Genomic DNA, 20,115 nt, shown 5'->3' on the forward strand with positions numbered 1-20,115 from the left:
TGACCACAGACGCTTTTGGAAATGGGCATGCGCTTCCTTCTCTCCCCCCCCCCCCCCCCGGCCCTCACTCCTCCCCAGTTGCAGCCGTGGGCTCCGACCTTTGCAACTTTGAGACCTCAACGACCAGAGTTCTTCAGCCAACAAAGCTATCGGTATAGCGGTAGAGCCTGGAAGATATCGGTAGAGCTTGAAGATAATATGGCTATTCCTTCCTTCCTTCCCTCATTCCTTCCTTCCTTCCTCCCTTCTCTCTTTTCCTTCCATCCCTCTTTTTCCCTCCCTCCTTCCTTCCTTCCTTCCTTCCTCCCTCCCTCTCACCCTCCCTCCCTCCTTTTTTCTTTCCTTCATTCCTTCTCTCCCCTTCCTTCCTCCCTATCGCCCTCCTCCTTCTTTCCTTCCTTCCTTCCCTCTCTCTTTCTTTCCTTCCTTCCCTCCATTCCTCTCTTCCCTCCCTCCCTCCCTTCTCTCTTCCTCCCTTTCCTCCATTCTTCTCTTTCCTTCCTTCCTCCCTTTCACCGTCCTTCCTTCCTTCTTTCCTTCCTCCCCTTTATCCCTCTTTCCTCCCTCCCTCCCTTTTCTCCCTTCCTTCCATCCCTCTCTTTCAATCCTTTCTTCCTTTCTCCCTCTCATGCATCTCTCTTTCCTTCCTTCCTTCCTTCCTTCCTTCCTACCTTCCTTCCTTTTCTTCCTTCCTTTCGTTCTCCCCCTCATTCCCTCTCTCCCTTTCTTCTCTCTCTCTCCCTTCCTTCCTTCCTTCCCTCCCTCTTTCCTTCCTTCCTCCCTTCTTCACACCAATCCTTTCTTCCTTCTTTCCTTCCTCTCTCTCTTCCTTCTTTCCCTTCCTTCTTCCCTTCCATCCTTCCTTCCCTCTTTCTTTCCTTCCTTCTTCCTTCCCTCCCTCCACCTTCCTCCCTTCCTTCCTTCTATATCAAAAGACCCCTGGTTTTTTGGTCTTCTCTGATCATTGGGAGAAACATTTCTTTGTTTGTCAAGAATTCTCTGCTTTTCCAGTACAGAGACTTTCTGGGAACCATCTTATTCTCAAAAACGAAGCCACTAGAACAGTAAACCAGTACTAGATCAAAGCAAAGAACAGAGGGAAATTTCGACCAATGCTGAAAAGTTTACTTTAGCCCTTTATTAAAAGAAGCACAAGACAGTTGCTTGAATGGCTTCATGGTTTTACTACAATGTCCTTCTCTGGGTCTTTGGATCCTGGCAAATATATATATACTGCTCAAAAAAAAAAAGGGAACACTCAAATAAAACATCCTAGATCTGAATGAATAAAATATTCTCATGGAATACTTTGTTCTGTACAAAGTTGAATGTGCACAACAGCATGTGAAATTGATTGTCAATCAGTGTTGCTTCCTAAGTGGACAGTTTGATTTCACAGAAGTTTGATTTACTTGAAGTTATATTGGGTTGTTTAAGTGTTCCCTTTATTTATTTATTTTGAGCAGTGTATAATTTTGAGGTATTTTGTCTAACAAGCTGAGAGAACCTGGCAATTGCCAGAATAATTTTAAATCTTGAAGTTTTTACACATAATCTATTGGAAAAATCACCTGGAATGCTTCCCTTGCCCATTGCATTTTATATGTATATATTTCCTATTGGCTAAACTGCAGTGACAGCAACTAAAATCACCCTAATGCATGTCATGATTTCTTTTTGTTTTGTAATAATTAGAGGATACACAAAACGGATGCACAGGAGGCCTGAGAAAAGCAGTAAGCGAAGCAACTGTCTGCTTTTTTATTGGTTCTATTTGCACCGAGAAATAACAAGAATTTGCGAACATGACCAGTGCTTCAGAGGGAAGTATCAAATATAGACCTTCAGAAGTCACTCTATCTAAAATAGTAGCGTACAGGAAAGTCCGATCAACAGAGTAAGTCCTCTGGATTTCAGTAGCTATTAATACTTTCCAGTTTGTTTGTTTGTTTGTTTGTTTATTAGATTTGTATGCCGCCCCTCTCCGTAGACTCGGGGTGGCTCACAACACAATAAAAAACAGTTTATAACAAATCTAATAAATTTACAATTTAAAATATTTTTAAAAACCCATTATTAAACAGACATACACACAAGCATAGCATACATAAATTGTATAGGCCCAGGGGAGATGTCTCAGTTCCCCCATGCCTGACGACAAAGGTGGGTTTTAAGGAGTTTACGAAAGGCAAGGAGGGTAGGGGCAGTTCTAATCTCTGGGGGGAGCTGGTTCCAGAGAGTCGGGGCCGCCACAGAGAAGGCTCTTCCCCTGGGGCCCGCCAACCGACATTGTTTAGTTGATGGGACCTGGAGAAGGCCCACTCTGTGGGACCTAATCGGTCGCTGGGATTTGTGCATGGTGGGTTCCTACCGGTGGGTTCCAGTCAGTGGTGGGCTACAAGCCGGAACTCTAAATTGCGCTCGCCACCGCGGCTCGTAAGTTCTTGCGGGACCAGCGTGATTTTGTTGCTGCGCCAGTGGAGGAAGCAAAATTGCGCACAGAATTACAGGTGCGCCTGTATTTCGGTGAGGTTTTTGGCTTCTGCACATACCGAAACACGGGTGGGCCTACAGCTCTGCGCACGATTTTGCTTCCTCCACAGATGCAAAATCACGCTGGTCCCGCAAGAATTTATGAGCCGCGGTGGCGAGCGCAATTTAACGTTCTGGCTTGTAGCCCGCCACTGGTTCCAGTGCGCTGTTCCGGTAGCGGCCCGCCAATTACGCAATGCTGGCACAATGGCTCCGGTCTGTCTTTGCCAGTCCTTGTGTGTCAATATCTTTGTTTATAATTTCCCGTGATTTTCAGCTCTCTGAGCATGCGCAAAAGGAAAATCGTCCCTCTGTGCATGCGCACAGGCAAAATCACGCTAGGGCATACATGTGTGAAATGTTGCAATGCGCATGCATTGTCTTTTGTCTTTTTCCATGGTCTTCGGTGACCCTGTAAAATTGTTGTTCGACCTCCAAAGGGGTCCCGACCCCCCAAGTTGGGAACCACTGAATTAAAGGAAATAATTGCCTTCCTTAAATTGATGAATCCTTTCCGGGCCTTGCACAGGAAAACACCCTGAATTGCCAAGGGCTGCAATTTTCAGCCACATAAGGTTCAATGTTGTGTTGTTACAAATAATTCAAAGATAGACGAAGATCATTGCAGGGTGAAAAAAGCCGAAGGCCTTACAGTGTTCCCTCGATTTTCTCGGGTTCGAACTTCGCGAAAGGGCTATAAAACGGTTTTTCAAAAATATTAATTAAAAAATACTTTGTTGTTTTTTCCCTATACCATGGTTTCTCCCGCCCGATGATGTCATACGTCATCGCCAAACTTTCGTCCGCCTTTAATAAATATTTTTTTAATAAACTTTAATAAATAAACATGGTGAGTAATAATCTAAATCGTTGCTAAGGGAATGAGAAATTGCAGTTTAGGGGTTTAAAGTGTTAAGGGAAGGCTTGTGATACTGTTCATAGCCAAAAATAGTGTATTTACTTCTGCATCTCTACTTCGCGGAAATTCGACTTTCGCTGGCGGTCTCAGAACGCATCCCCCGCAAAAATCGAGGGAACACTGTACTTTATTAGTGAAGAGAGCCAAGAAACCAAAGGAACTAAAAGAAGCAACTTATCCTAACTCATCTTAAACTAACTTATTTCACACATACTCTGTTCTTTATTACCTAATCCAGCTAATACACATGCACAGTTCTACATGATGGTGTAATTCATAAGCATGAATTTAAACATGCCCGGGATAAACATATATCCATCCTAAGATAAAATACAGGAAATAGTATAAGGGCAGACTAGATAGACCATGAGGACTTTTTCTGCCGTCAATCTTCTATCTTTCTATGTTTCTATGCCAACATATCATAGATAAAGCTACAGGTATATGATAGGAGTTTACAGGAAACCTGTGTGAAAGTTAGGCAAAGGAATTTGTCTAATGGTACCAGCTAGTTCTCCCATCTATTCTCATGATCTCATACAACACTGTCTGTTCCTGAGAACATGAACTTTCCCTGAAATTTCCAGAAATCTGTAACTGCAAAGCCTGAGCAAAATTCATGCTAACTTATGCTAACAGCATAATGTGAACGAAGCACTCATGTGCGGCTCCAGGTGATACTTGGGCATGCCCATCAATATGACCTTTTTATTCATTAATTTATTTATTAGATTTGTATGCTGCCCCTCTCCGAAGAATCGGGGCGGCTAACAACAATAAAGAAGGCAATGTAAACAAATCTAATATTAAAAATAATCTAAAAAACCCCAATTTAAGAGACCAATCATACAAACAAGCATACCATGTATAAATTCTATAAGCCTACGGGGAAGGGAAAAATTTCAATTCCCCCATGCCTGACGACAGAGGTGGGTTTTAAGGAGCTTGCGAAAGGCAAGGAGGGTGGGGGCAACTCTGATATCTGGGGGAAGCTGGTTCCAGAGGGTCGGGGCCGCCACAGAGAAGGCTCTTCTCCTGGGTCCCGCCAAATGACATTGTTTAGTCGATGGGACCCGGAGAAGGCCAACTTTGACGTACACAAGGAATACTACAGTTCAAACCACGCTTCCCCTTTGAATCAGGACTTTCATCCAGCACTGACATAAAGCCTGTCCATCCATCTAAACCAGTGGTGGGGCTCCTGATTTTGAATTGCAATCTCAAGGTCACGCAGTGGTAGAAATCTATGGTTAAGCGGTGTAAAATTAAAGAAAGAAAACCGGTTTTTTTCCCCCTTCTCTTATGCGAACTGAATTCTTAACAGTTTTCCACTGCTACCTGGTCAAGCATCTATGCAGATTCTCAGGCATCCAGATCATAGTGGTCCCAAAGGTGCTTTTTTCACGAGGCAATTGAATTTTCTGTTTTTTTCTTGGAAGACCTTTCACCACTGTCCTGAGTCCCAAGGGACTGGGCGGCATAGAAGTCAAATACAATAAAATGAATACTTCTCATCCAAGAAGCTTCTTCAGTTCTGATTGGATGGTGAGGAATGGAAGGATTTATACTCCTTGCAGACAGCTGGATGTAGGAGTATATACAAAGAGTATAAATGCAAGGAGTAAACTATGGAATTGAACGATCAAAAGGACTCAGATTGCTATGCTACCTGGACGAAGTGGTACAATTGGACACAAAAGAAAGAAAGAAATACAAATCAACAATAAGAGATAGAACATTATAAAGAAATACTGTATGTATACAAATGTAAAAATGAATAATATATCAATGTAAATGTAAATATATGGATGTTAACCCACCTGAAGGCATTAGAAATTAGATATTAAAAATCAATAAAAATACAGTGTTCCCTCGATTTTCGCGGGGGATGTGTTCCAAGACCGCCCGCGAAAGTCGAATTTCCGCAAAGTAGAGATGCGGAAGTGAATACACTATTTTTTGCTATGAACAGTATCACAAGCCTTCCCTTAACACTTTAAACCCCTAAATTACCATTTCCCATTCCCTTAACAACCATTTAGATTATTACCCTGTTTATTTATTAAAGTGTATTAAAAAAATATTTATTAAAGGCGGACAAAAATTTGGCGATGACATATGATGTCATCGGGCGGGAAAAACCATGGTGTAGGGGGGAAAACCGCGAAGTATTTTTTAATTAATATTTTTGAAAAACCGTGGTATAGACTTTCCGCAAAGTTCGAACCAGCGAAAATTGAGGGAACACTGTATATACAAAGAGTATAAATACAAGGAGTAAACTATGGAATTGAACGATCAAAAGGACTCAAATTACTATGCTACCTAAACGAAGTGGTACAATTGGACACACACACAAAAAAGAAATACAAATCAACAATAAGAGATATAACATTATAAAGAAATACTGTATGTGTACAAATGTAAAAATGAATAATATATCAATGTAAATGTAAATATATGGATGTTAACCCACCCGGAGGCATTAGAAATTAGATATTAAAAATCAATAAAAATATATTAAAAAATAAATAAATACAAGGAGGTGTTTTTTTTTCATTCCCCACCACCCAATCAGAGTTGAATAAGCTTCTTGGATGAGAGTGAAATGTCTTCCAAGAAAAAACAGAAACTCCAATTGCCTCTTGATAAAAGCACCTAGTCCTCATTCTTATCCCCATCTCCTCCTACTTATGACTGAATGACTGTAACTTGTTGCTTGTGTCCTTAAGATTTTTATTAATATTTATTGTTCCCTCATTGCTTATTTGACCCCTATGACAATCAATAAGTGTTGTACCTCATGGTTCTTGACAAATGTATCTTGTCTTTTATGTACACTGAGAGCATAGTCACCAAACACAAATGTTTGAGCTGAGGGGAAGGGCCTTTTCTATTGCTGCCCCGGCTCTTTGGAATCAACTCTCTCCCCCCGTCCCCCCCTCCGATGTCCATACTGCTCCCACTCTACTGGCCTTCCATAAGGCCACGAAGACCTGGCTTTGCCAGCAGGTTTTGAGGGGGGTCATGAATTAACAACTATTGTGGCCAAATTGTATGTATGATTATTTATTTATTCATTCGGATTTTTTATTATTTATTTATTCAATTTTTTTAATGCTGCCTTTCTCCTTAGACTCAGGGTGGCTTACAACATGTTAGCAATAGCACTTTTTAACAGAGCCAGCCTATTGCTCCCACAATCCGGGTCCCCATTTTACCCACCTCGGAAGGATGGAAGGCTGAGTCAACCTTGAGCCGGTGATGAGATCTGAACCGCTGACCTGACTAGTATGCATGTTGTTGTGATTTGTTAATTGATGAGCTTTTTATTAGGGTTTTATAGGTTTTTTTAGATTTTAAATTTTAAGACTTCTTTTTATTGTGTTTGTATTTACATTGTTGTTGTAAACTGCCCTGAGTCCTTTGGGATTGGGTGGCATAGAAGTCGAATTAAATGGATAGATAGATAGATAGATAGATAGATAGATAGATAGATAGATAGATAGATAGATGATAGATGGGTGGGTGGGTGGGTGGGTGGGTGGGTGGGTGGATGGATGGATGGATGGATTAGATAGATAGATAGATAGATAGATAGATAGATAGATAGATAGATAGAAAGGTAGGTAGATAGATAGATAGATAGATAGATAGATAGATAGATAGATAGATAGATAGATAGATAGATGATAGATGGGTGGGTGGGTGGGTGGGTGGATGGATGGATTAGATAGATAGATAGATAGATAGATGATAGATAGATAGATAGATAGATAGATAGATAGATAGATAGATAGATAGATAGATAGATTAGATAGGGAGAGAGAGAGAAAGAGAGATTAGAGAGATAGATAGATTAGATAGATAGAGAGATAGATAGATAATTAGATAATTAGATAGATAGATAGATAGATAGATAGATAGATAGATAGATAGATAGATAGATTAGATAGGGAGAGAGATAGATAGATAGATTAGATAGATAGATAGATTAGATAGATAGAGAGATAGATAGATAGATAATTAGATAATTAGATAGACAGATAGATAGATAGATAGATAGATAGATTAGATAGAGAGAGAGATAGAGAGATTAGATAGAGAGATAGAGAGATAGATAGATAGATAGATAGATAGATAGATAGATAGATTAGATAGGGAGAGAGATAGATAGATAGATTAGATAGATAGATAGATTAGATAGATAGAGAGATAGATAGATAGATAATTAGATAATTAGATAGACAGATAGATAGATAGATAGATAGATAGATAGATAGATAGATAGATAGATAGATTAGATAGAGAGAGAGATAGAGAGATTAGATAGAGAGATAGAGAGATAGATAGATTAGATAGATAGATAGATAGATAGATTAGATAGATAGATAAATTCTTGTGTGTGCAATCAATAAGGAGTTCTCTTCTCTTCTCTTCTCTTTTCTTCTATTCTATTCTATTCTATTCTATTCTACTCTATTCTATTCTATTCTGATGCTACCTGCCAGTTTCTCAGGACAATTGTACTGGAATGATTTCGCTCTTAAGTTTGGGTTCTGTATATCAGCTCAAGAAAGCCAACTTTTAAATAACTGAGTATATGCAAAGCTTTTATTGATCTACCGGCTTCATTTCCAACGTTTTTCTGTAACAATACCTTGGAATCTGATGGTGATATGGTTCTGCCTTCGTGGGAACTTTGTTGGGAGAGCATTTTCTTTTTCTACCTTCTTAATATATGTCTGCCTATCCTTGGTCTTTAGTACGAATGTCAGCCGTTGGCAGTTTAGTTTATGACATCAGCGGCACATCAGCGAATCAGATTCGATCTTTATTTGAAAAAAAAGCCAACGTCCTAGAATCTGGCAGTTATATCAGGAAGCAAGTGGCAACTTGCAGGGGTTAAAAATCATCACTGTTCCTCTCTCCAGAGAAGAAGAGTTTTCCTCTCTTATGTCATTTCATCACACTGTTGTCTCAATTGAGCCCAGTTATGGCTAAGGCACTGAGCTTTTCGATGGAAAGGTTGGCAGTTCGGCGGTTCAAATCCCTAGCGCCACGTAACAGAGTGAGCTCCCGTTGCTTGTCCCAGCTTCTGCCAACCTAGCAGTTTGAAAGCACGTAGAAAAATGCAAGTAGAAAAATGGGGACCACCTTTGGTGGGGAGGTAACAGCGTTCCGTGCGCCTTTGGTGTTTAGTCATGCCGGCCACGTGACCACGGAGATGTTTTAGGACAGCGCTGGCTCTTCGGCTTTGAAATGGAGATGAGCACTTCCCCCTAGAGCTGGGGATAACTAGCACCCATTTGAGGGGAACCTTTACGTTTGTGTATGGTCTCACATCTAATCAAACTCTGGGGTATTGTTCCTAATTATTTTTTCTAAAAATTTTAAACAATATAATATATATATTAATTAATATATTTTTATTAATTTTTATAATATATAACATCCACACAGCACACAACATATAACAATGTGCTCAGTGTTTAAGTGCCCGCCACCAGACAACATTCATACCCGTCCACCAAAATGTGGGTATATTTTGTATATACCATTTTAACTCAAGAGCAAGAAACAATATTTCCTTCCTTCCTTCCTTCCTTCCTTCCTTCCTTCCTTCCTTCCTTCCTTCCTTCCTTCCTTCCTTCCTTCCTTCTGGTTGCCGATCAATTTCCGGTCACAATTCAAAGTGTTGGTTATGACCTATAAAGCCCTTTATGGCATCGGACCAGAATATCTCCGAGACCGCCTTCTGCCGCACGAATCCCAGTGACCGATTAGGTCCCACAGAGTGGGCCTTCTCTGGGCCCCGTCAACTAAACAATGTCGGTTGGCAGGCCCCAGGGGAAGAGCCTTCTCTGTGGCGGCCCTGACTCTCTGAAACCAGCTCCCCCCATAGATTAGAACTGCCCCTACCCTCCTTGCCTTTCGTAAACTCCTCAAAACCCACCTTTGTCGTCAGGCATGGGGGAACTGAGATATCTCCCCCGGGCCTATACAATTTATGTATGGTATGTTTGTATGTATGTCTGCTTAATAATGGTTTTTTAAAAAAAACATTTTTAAATTGTAAATTATTAGATTTGTCATGAACTGTTTTTATTGTGTTGTGAGCCGCCCCAAGTCTACGGAGAGGGGCGGCATACAAATCTAATTAATAATAATAATAATAATAATAATAATAATAATAATAATAATAATAAAAAATTATGCTGGTTGCTAAGTGCCATTGTACGTGTGAGAATTGATCATAACTCATTTTTTCAATGCCGATGTGACATTGAACATCTGCCAAACAAACAGTTTGTAAATTGAGGACCCCCTGTATTTTAAGACATGGCTGAAAACGTTTTTCTTTTCTCCTTCTGGGAAAACAGTTACATTCCGATTGGTGCCTGCAAGACCTCTTATACTGCAAAAGCATGTGCTCTCCGCTCTGAAACTTTTCCTGCCATTCAAGAAAGTGAACAACTAGCAACCACAGAGGAAAGGCGTTCGTCTGATCTCGAAAGGATAATATACGAAATTTTGGGAACCGAAGAATCCAAAGAAGAGATTCTGGTTCCTGTGCAGATCACAGACCGGATTTATTTCATCGATTTAGCCAACAGGAATTTGAAAAACATCCCATGGCAAGTGTTTGAGCTGGAAGACCTAGAGGAAGTACATCTGGAAAGGAATGAAATTTGTAGCATCTCAGGAGCAATAAATAACCTTAAGAATATTCGGGTTCTTTATTTGAATAAGAACAGGATATCAGAGCTCTGTGAGGAATTGGGAGACCTGAAATATCTCCGAAGTCTGGATTTGAGCGGTAATCTACTTCCGTTCGATTCACTTGCAGTCATCAGTAAACTACTAGCCCTAACGCATCTCAGACTCTATGATATAAATCTGGATGAATTTCCCTTGGAAATCTGCAGACATCTTCATCACTTGAAGCTGCTGGGACTCTCTAACAACAATCTAAAATGTTTTCCCAAGGAAATAGTGAATTTCTCCAAACTTCAAGAGCTCTACCTAAAAGAGAATGGGTTTGAACATTTTCCCTTGGAAATTTGTCAACTGCATAATCTAGAGATTATAGACCTGGAGAAAAATAATCTGAGTGTCCTTCCAGCTGAAATTTCATCCCTGCAGAATTTATCTCAGCTTTATCTTGCCTATAACAATCTGACAACAGTGCCTGATTCACTGAGTAAGTGTGGCAAACTGTCTGTCCTTGATTTGTCAACAAATAAATTGACCAAGCTCCCTCGAAGTTTAAAGCAATTGACAGAAATGAAGGAATTTAGCATATCTGGGAATGCATTGGCTGGTTTCCCACGTCCATTACGGCACTGGAAAAGCCTTACTATAATTTATATGAAGAACTGTGGCCTGAAAACGTTACACCCTACTTTTGGAAAACTAAGCAATACAACAATTTTAGATCTAAGTCAAAATTTTCTGGAAGAGTTTCCAGCACAGATTTGTGCAATGGAAAATCTGGAGATATTGTCCCTGGACGACAATCAGATAAGTGAGGTATTTATCCACCATATTTATATTTTACTTCCCCAGGTAAGATCACCTCCCATAGTAAATTAAAATTCATTTAAAATATCCTTAAATATTTTTTTAAAGGATCAATAATTGTAGATTGTTATCAGATTTATATCATTGAAAAACCACTGATATATTTTGTGGGGTGGGCCTAAAAGTATAAAAGATGTATAGAGGCAGAATCGTACTTGCTAGGGGCACTTCTCAAAGTTTAAATTGTCAAATACAAAATAAACATTTAGAAAATATAAGGACCACTCGATTAAACCAACAATTCCACACACATAAACATATACAGATACATTTTCATCTTTAAAAACATGGGAACTTATGCTTTTTGGCAAGTAAAATAATGATAATAATACAGTAGTTGCAATGTGTGTATTGCAACTTTGCTTTTATATCCCCTTAATTTTAAAAGACCTTTTGTAACAAAATATTGTATTAAAAATTGCAGTGAGAAATTGTTTTTTATTTACCACTTGCATACAGCTGGCCAAGATCTGCTTGTTAGCTCAGCTTTCTCTCCCTACATAGGGTTGAGGAAATATGTAGACATGAGTCAATAAACGTGAGGCTCCTGTGCAGAATTAGCCACAGGTTGCAATCCTAAATGTCAAGATTGCTCCATCTGCTTGTTACGTGTGTTTCATGTGGGACACAAAAAAAATTGGTGGAGCTTCCCCTGTGCCATTAAGGCTGCAAACCCTTTGGACCATACTTTGCAGTTTCCTTCAGCCTCAGATAGGCCACCATAGGAAGGAAAATCCCAGCGGCTGATAAGGTCCCACAGAGTTGGCCTTCTCCAGGTCCCGTTGACCAGACAATGTCGTCTGGCGGGATGTAAGGGAAGAGCCTTCTCTGTGGCAGCTCCAGCCCTCTGGAATCAACTCCCTATGGAGATTCATACTGCCCCCATCCTCCTTGCCTTCCGCAAGACACTTAAGACCCATCTATGTCGCCGGGCATGGGGCAGTTAGATCATGCCCCCTTCTTCTCTGACCGTTATATATCATGTATGGATGTGGTTGAGTAGACTGACTATTTTTTATATAATGGAATTTTAGTTTCCTGTTAGATTTGTATACATATTGTTTGTATTGCATGTTGTGAGCCGCTCCGGGTCCTCGGAGAGGGGCGGCATACAAGTCTAATAAATTGAATTGAATTGAATCCAGGTCATGGTTGTCTCAAAGGTGCTTTTTCAAAAGGCAACTGGACTTCCTTGTTTGTTTGTTTTTTCTTTTGAAGACATTTCTCTTTTCATCCAATAAGATTCTTAAGCTCAGAGCTTTTTTCCCCGCCTTTCGTTTTTCAAAAGAAACAAACAAGAAAGTCCAGTTGCCTCCTAAAAAAAACATGTTTGGGACTCCCTAAGGGAGGCTGCATAAGTGCATTATCGTACCTACTGTCCCTACCACATTTTAATTTATTTTCTTTTTGCTTGTTCAAATGTAGAATGAATGAATGAATGAATGAATGAATGAATGAATGTATTTCTGGTGGTAAGTGACTTGATTCATAGTGATGGGCAAACCCAACGGTGTTCGGGTTCGGCAAGTTCGGACGAACTTTACACAAAATTCGGCCGAACCCGAACCGAACCTGAACTCGAACCCGAACGGGGAATCCCTCCCATGAAGAGATTCTGGGGGCGGAGCTTTGACGTCACCGACAGGTTGCTAAGGACGCCAAGGTGATCACTTCCTGGATTCCAAGTGATCACCTTGGCGTCCTTAGCAACCTGCCAGGGACATCAAAGCTCCGAACGCCGAACACGACCCCGAACTTTGCCCGAACTTTCAAAAATTTTCGGGTTCGTGTTCGGCATACCGAACACTGCAAAATTCAGTATGGACCCAAATTGTGCAGGTTCAGTTCGCCCATCACTATTGATTCACATTTCCAGCAGTGGTGGGTTTCACTTACCTATGCTCCCGGTTCAGGAATGGGAGTGCGCACACATGCAGTGCTTCTGCGCATGCACAGAACCTTCTGCGTATGCGCAGAACGTCCGTGATGACATGCGGTTGGGTGGGCGGAGCCTCCTGTCGCTGCTGCTACCAGTTCACCAAAACCAGGGTGAACCGGTAGAGACCCAACACTGATTTTCATGTGGAATAAAATATCCTGGAGTCTTCTAAAGGACATCATTTTTTAATTGTTATATTTCACCTGGAGTTATTAACTTTTTTATTAAGGTGCTAGGAGACTCCACAGACATTGCATACTGAGGGTGATGAGGAAAATAGAAGTTTAAAAAGGAGAAAGAGAATAAACTTTAGAACCTGGAAGAATTCAGCTTTGTCTGCCAGACGAAAGTTAAGAGGGGGACCATAATCAGGTGATCACAGCTGTCAATCTGATATTTGTGAATCACCTATAGAAACCTTGGTAGTTCCCCTGTTTTAGAAGATACTGGCATATAAAAGGGTACTTGGTAATCAATGAGAAATTCACTCAATTTTTAGAACCCATTTAAAATGTACTACTGTAACGCTCTCTACATGGGGCTACCTTTGAAAAGTGTTTAGAAACTTCAGATTGTGCAGAATGCAGCTGCGAGAGCAGTCATGGGCTTTCCCAAATATGCCCATGTTACACCAACACTCCGCAGTCTGCATTGGTTGCCGAGCAGTTTCCGGTCACAATTCAAAGTGTTGGTTATGACCTATAAAGCCCTTCATAGCACCGGACCAGATTATCTCAGGGACCGCCTTCTGCTGCACGAATCCCAGCGACCAGTTAGGTCCCACAGAGTGGGTCCTCTCCGGGTCCCGTCAACTAAACAATGCCGCTTGGCGGGACCCAGGGGAAGAGCCTTCTCTGTGGTGGCCCAGGCCCTCTGGAACCAACTCCCCCCAGAGATTAGAATTGCCCCCACCCTCCTTGCCTTTCGTAAGCTACTTAAAACCCACCTCTGCCATCCAGCATGGGGGAACTGAGATACTCTTTCCCCCTAGGCCTTTACAATTTTATGCATGGTATGTCTGTATGTATGTTTGGTTTTTATATTAATGGGTTTTTAATCGTTTTTACTATTGGATTATTTTGTATACTGTTTTATTATTGTTGTTAGCCGCCCCGAGTCTCCGGAGAGGGGCGGCATACAAATCCAATAAATAATAATAATAATAATAATAATAATAATAATAATAATAATAATAATAATAATAATACAAACTGAATAATATGTATTTCCCCAAATCTGTATTTTGAAAACATCAAGATACCTCCAGCGGTAAATAAGCTTTGTCAGCTAAAAAGCCTTGGTCTAACCGGCAACAGGTTCATTGTGTTCCCGGAGGAAATATTCCATATTACATCACTACAGACACTGTACCTGGGACAAGATAGAGGGATCAAATTAACAGAGTTACCAGAGAATATTAGCCAACTGCAGGTAAGAAAAAATGCTAACATACAAATGGAAGTAAAGACATTTGCAATGTAAATAGCGGGCCTAGAAAACTGTTCACCCAAAAAGTCTTTATCGATATCAGCAAGCTTAAGATATGTGGATCTCAATTCCCAGAATTTCCTAGGGAATTCTGGGAATTGAAGTCCCACATATCTTAAAGTTGGTGAGTTTGAGAAACATCTATTCATTGGCTCTTGGACTTTTGGCCAAGATCAAGATTGTATAAGGTTTTCATCTGATTTGTTCTCCATGGTCCCCATTTCTCAGGTTATTGTTCACTGCAGTAATTAGAAAAAATAAAGGACGCATATGCATACATATTAATTATTGTTTGCAGAAAGAAAAAATTCTGATGATGCCACTGAAGCTAAGCTGTGTGATTCTTTTTTTAAAAAAAGTTTATTTATTAATTTTTACAGATTAAAGTATACAGTAAGCAGCAGTCAGCAGATTTTTACTGTTCAAAGTGAGCTGCATTCTTCTTTAAAAACACACACACACACACAAAGCTTACCCTGATGAAGTTATGGGATGCTTTGGCTACAAATGTTGTGCAGAACTGAGATTGGCACCAGTCAGGGGATTCTGTACAGGTGGTCTTCCGCTTATGGCCACAATTGAGCCCAACATTTCTGTTGCTAACCAAGACAGTAGTTAACTGAAGCCGTTGGTTTGAGCTCCGAGCTTGGCAATTTGGTTGCAAACTTTTCATCACCATTTGAGGAGACATCATCGGTGCATCCCATAACTACTCGACTGTCAGAACAAACAACGTGGCTTGTTTGCAGGAATGGGCCACAGGCCGGAACGGTGGGAACGCCGTTCCACTGGTGGCAATGGGGCGTGTAGCTTAGCTCCAATGCCGCTAGCATGATTCCAATAAAAATTACTGGGTTTTTTGCTTTTGCGCATGTGCAGCAGCTGAATCTTACTGCGGCGCCTAGAGTGGCAGCCTGCAGCAAAAGTGGCCTGCCCAAGCTCCATCCGGGTGGCCTGCTCTCTGCTCTCCCGTGCTGCAGGAGAGAGATGCCTGTGGCGCGGGAGAGCACAGAGCAAGCCACGTGGCCAGAGCTTGGGGCTACCCGGCCTGCTCCCTGTGCCATGGCCCATCTTCTTGGTGTCCCTGCAGGAGGTCACATGCCGGAGCAAGGTAAGGGCCGGGCGGGCCACTTGTGGCGTGGTGGGTGGTGGCATGGCAAGCGGGTGGTAGGCAGGCTGCTTGTGGTAGGATGGAGCCACCACTCGCGGCGGAGCGGGACGAGCAGCAACGAGTAGGGCTGAACAGTGGGGTGAGCAGTGGCAAGAGGCGACGAGCGGAGCAAGTGGCGGCCACTTCCTTATTTTGGCCTATTTCTGGACCTTTTTGATTCTGTGTACGGAAATCTCGCACACACACGATGTGTGAGTAGGAGTTCACTTTTTGAAAAGTAAGAATTATATGTCACAGGGAGGGAGCGTCAGGATTTTAGAGATGTAACTTAGGTGGGGCATGGCTAAAAAAAGGTTGGGTACCATTGCACTAGACCAAACTAACCCTCCATATCTTGATGTTTTCTTATCTGAGCTGAGTATTGGTTGGTAAATTGTGATTTCCCTTGGGTTTTATCGCTTAACTGCAAGATCAAAACAGCAAGGTAGTCACCCAGCAGGCATCAAAATACCAGCTGATTGGTGCTACTTTTCATCTGACTTTCTTGAGAGAGGAAAGGATTGCTGACTTAGCTGGGAGACTCTAAGATACTTTGGGGGCAAAGAAATGGAGGTGTCAAAGATTCAGGAGACAAACATCTTGAGTGATTCGTCAGTTCTGGGGAAGGGCCTGCAGTTTCAGTTTTGCCTTTTCCCCCCATTTAAAATGATATGTGGCTTCACCTAACATTTTTCTGAAGATTGCTTGAGTTTCTCGACAAGTCAGTAGCCACATCTGGCCCAATGGACATGTGCATTTCCCCCTTAGAATTTAAAGGAACTGTACATCGAAAACAATTACTTGGAGAGTCTTCCATCAAGCATAGGATTATTGAATAACCTGGAAGTACTTGACGCTCATAACAACTTTCTTATACATCTGCCTGAATCCATATGCCAACTACAAGGTAAACAAAAGAAAAAGACAAACACAAACAAGAAAATTCTTGGTCTCCTTAGCCAACTGAGCTCATCACGCCATTTCATTCTTTTATTTCTGATTTGCCTTTAGATTTGCAGAAGCTATTCCTCCATCACAACCAAATATTTCAAGTCCCAGACGAGTTGGACAGCCTGGAAAAATTGCAAGAAATAACGCTGGAAGGGAATCCTCTGATGAGCCCACCCGTGGAGGTATTCACTCAAGGGTTGCCAGCCATATGGGAATATTTACGACAAAGAAGAAAAACCAAAGAGACAGCGGTAAAGGTATGAAGTTTATTTATTTTAATTTTTTTAATGCCGCCTTTCTCCTTAGACTCAGGGCGGCTTACAACATGTTAGCAATAGCACTTTTTAACAGAGCCAGCATATTGCAGAATGCGGCCGCGAGAGCCATCGTGGGGCTTCCTAGATTTGCCCACGTTTCTGCAACACTCCGCGGCCTGCACTGGCTGCCGATCGGTTTCCGGTCACAATTCAAAGTGTTGGTAATGACCTTTAAAGCCCTACATGGCATTGGGCCAGAATACATCTGGAACCGCCTTCTACCGCACGAATCCCAGCAGCCGATTAGGTCCCACAGAGTTGGCCTTCTCCGGGTCCTGTTGACTAAACAATGTTGTTTGGCAGGCCCCAGGGGAAGAGCCTTCTCTGTGGCGGCCCCGGCCCTCTGGAATCAACTCCCCCCAGAGATTAGAACGGCCCCCATCCTCCTTGTCTTTCGCAAATTACTCAAGACCCACCTTTGTCGCCAGGCATGGGAGAGTTAGGATATTCCTTCCCCATGGCCATTACAAGTTATGTATGTGTGTATGTTTGGTTTTTATAATAAGGGTTTTTAGTTGTTTTATTAAATTGGATTGTTACATGTTGTTTTTTATCATTGTTGTTAGCCGCCCCGAGTCTGCACTTTAAAGTTGTTTGGTAATTAACTGCTTCTTCCTTTCCCCTTTTTTTTTAAAAAAAGCAAGAATCCAGGAATTGAATATACTTCCTGGAAAATATGATTAAATCATCACAATATCCTCGTATAATCTGATTAGTGTGGGATTAGGGACAATAATACTAAAAAGAAAGGCAAATTGTACAAGTTTCATAGTATTCATTATCATAAAGCAGTAATGGCAAACCTGTGGCATGGGTACCATATCTGCTGGCAAGTGGGCTGTTGTACTTCAATGTGCATGTGTGTGCTGGCCAGCTTTTTGGCTTGCACAGAGACACTGGGAGATTGTTTTTGGTTTCCAGAGCATCGGGAAGGGATGAGGGAGGACGTTTTTACCCTCCCCCGGTGCCAGGCAATCCTTTGGAGCCTGGGAAGGGCGAAACACGAGCCTACTGGGCCTACCAGAAGTTGGGAAGCAATCTGTTTCTGGCATCCAGAGGGCCTCGGGGGGGGGGGGATGCTGTTTTTACCCTCCCCAGGGACTGCCTTCTGCCGCACGAATCCCAGCGACCCGTTAGGTCCCACAGAGTTGGCCTTCTCCGGGTCCCGTCGACGAAACAATGTCATCTGGCGGGACCCAGGGGAAGAGCCTTCTCTGTGGTGGCCCCGACCCTCTGGAACCAGCTCCCCCCGGAGATTAGGACTGCCCCCACCCTCCTTGCCTTTCGTAAACTTCTTAAAACCCACCTCTGCCGTCAGGCATGGAGAAACTGTGACATCTTCCCCAGGTCTATATAGTTTATGTATGGTATGTCTTTTTAAATTATGTGGGTTTAGATTTTTAAATATTAGATTTGTATTGTACATTGCTTTTTACTATTGCTGTGAGCCGTGCCGAGTCTACGGAGAGGGGCGGCATACAAATTTAATTAATAATGATAATGATGATGATGATGATGATGATGATGATAATGATGACAATGATGATAATAATAATAATAATAATAATAATAATAATAATAATAATAATAATAACAGAATTGTGGGTGTGGACACTTGTGCATGCTCTTTCGGCACCTGAGGGAAAAAAAGGTTCGCCATCACTGTCATAAAGGAAATTTAAATATTGAGGGATGGGGGGGGAATAGAAGAGTTGAATTATCTGACATATTTTGTGCCTGAATCCAAAGAACAAATCCAGGGAGGTGCTTAGTGTATCTTGTCCAGCGTCTGCAAAGAAACATAACAACTGCTAACCACATTGGGGTATTAATTATTCCCTCATTCCCACAGGTCCAGGCTTGGTGGCGCGGCCTAATGGTACGCAAAGGGGTTGGGGCCTATTCAGAGGTCCTAAAAATGATCAAGAAGGTCAAGAAAGAAAAACCCAAAGCCAAGAAAGGCAAGGAGAAAGAAAAACCCAAAGCCAAGAAGAAGAAATAATTATTTCTTGGAGCTGTACAAGGCTTTTGGAAAGTCTGCAAGAAAAAGAACACGAGGAATAAACACACACAAAATGAGTATTGTTTTTTGTTAATCCCTGTTTATCTTTAGAGGTAAAGAAGTTTTTTTTTACTGATCAAAGAACATTTCACGTGGTTGGGATGGGAAACCTGAAGAGAAGATGAATTAACTATCCAACCCATCAATAGGTGAGGATTAGATATTGGATGTCTAATATTTCATCTGAAATCCTCAAGTAAGTGTATAACCATGCTGGCCACATGACCATGAAAATTGTCTTTGGAAAACTCTCGCTTCCTCTGTCAAGAAATGAATAGCCACCATCCTCTAGAGCAGTGATTTTCAACCTTTTTTGAGCCACGGCACATTTTTTACATTTACAAAATCCTGGGGCACACCACCAACCAAAATGACACAAAATGACACTCTAACACTAGTGGTGGCAGCATTTGCCTCCAGACCTGACCAGGATTAGAAATCGGGATCATGGGGAGGATTAACAGTTTCAACTACTCACTGCAGCCACACAATGACAAGTGCGCAGCAGCCCGAATGGGGACCTTCCTGGGTGTGGATGAGAGGCGGCCTGCTATTGGTTCATTGCTAGTGACGAATCCTAGAAGGTGATTGGTCAGTGAGCGTTCTCTGTGCCTCCACTCTTCCTGTGAGGGATTGTGAGTGGAATGTTTATGTTCGGATGGAGGCGGCTGGCGGTGGGCTGGATAAATGGCCTCTGCGGGCCATATCCGGCACACGACCATAGTTTGGGTACCCATGTTTAATTTCCCCATGGCACACCTGACCATGGAACTTCCTGGGTGTGGATGAGAGGCGGCCTGCTATTGGTTCGTCGCTAGTGGTCGGGATGAATCCTAGAAGGTGATTGGTCAGTGAGCGTTCCCTGTGCCTCCACTCTTCCTGTCAGAGATTGTGAGGGGAATGTTTATGTTCGGATGGAGGTGGCTGGGGTTGGCCGTATAAATGGCCTCTGTGGGCCGTATCCGGCACACGGCCATAGTTTGGGGACCCATGTTTAATTTCCCCACGGCACACCTGACCATGTCTCAGGGCACACTAGTGTGCCATGGCACACTGGTTGAAAAACACTGCTCTAGAGCAGGGGTCCCCAACCTTGGTAACTTTAAGACTTGTGGACTTCAGCTCCCAGAATTCCCCAGCCAGCTTTGCTCACCTTTGTGGAGTTGAAGTCCA

At 42.0% G+C, this 20,115-nt stretch overlaps 1 protein-coding gene across 1 annotated transcript; it reads left to right on the forward strand.

The window, feature by feature from the left end:
- The first annotated feature begins 77 nt into the window (after positions 1–77).
- LRRIQ4 (leucine rich repeats and IQ motif containing 4) lies at positions 78–18,956 on the forward strand. The gene is made up of 7 exons (XM_070753578.1): positions 78–152; positions 1,696–1,897; positions 9,835–10,984; positions 14,232–14,405; positions 16,381–16,519; positions 16,624–16,820; positions 18,733–18,956. The coding sequence occupies exons 2-7, from the start codon at positions 1,806–1,808 to the stop codon at positions 18,880–18,882; spliced, it is 1,902 nt and encodes a 633-aa protein (XP_070609679.1). The 5' UTR covers positions 78–152; positions 1,696–1,805; the 3' UTR covers positions 18,883–18,956.
- The last annotated feature ends 1,159 nt before the right edge of the window (positions 18,957–20,115 follow it).

This window comes from Erythrolamprus reginae, chromosome 5, assembly GCF_031021105.1.
Source record: "Erythrolamprus reginae isolate rEryReg1 chromosome 5, rEryReg1.hap1, whole genome shotgun sequence".
In the NCBI taxonomy this organism is placed as follows: Eukaryota; Metazoa; Chordata; class Lepidosauria; order Squamata; family Dipsadidae; genus Erythrolamprus; species Erythrolamprus reginae.

Coding starts and splice junctions, on each gene's coding strand:
- LRRIQ4 (XM_070753578.1), top strand. CDS start 1,806: ATGACCAGTGCTTCAGAGGGAAGTATCAAATATAGACCTTCAGAAGTC. Junction 16,520..16,623: donor ATCCATATGCCAACTACAAG/GTAAACAAAAGA, acceptor ATTTGCCTTTAG/ATTTGCAGAAGCTATTCCTC. Junction 16,821..18,732: donor CCAAAGAGACAGCGGTAAAG/GTATGAAGTTTA, acceptor TCATTCCCACAG/GTCCAGGCTTGGTGGCGCGG.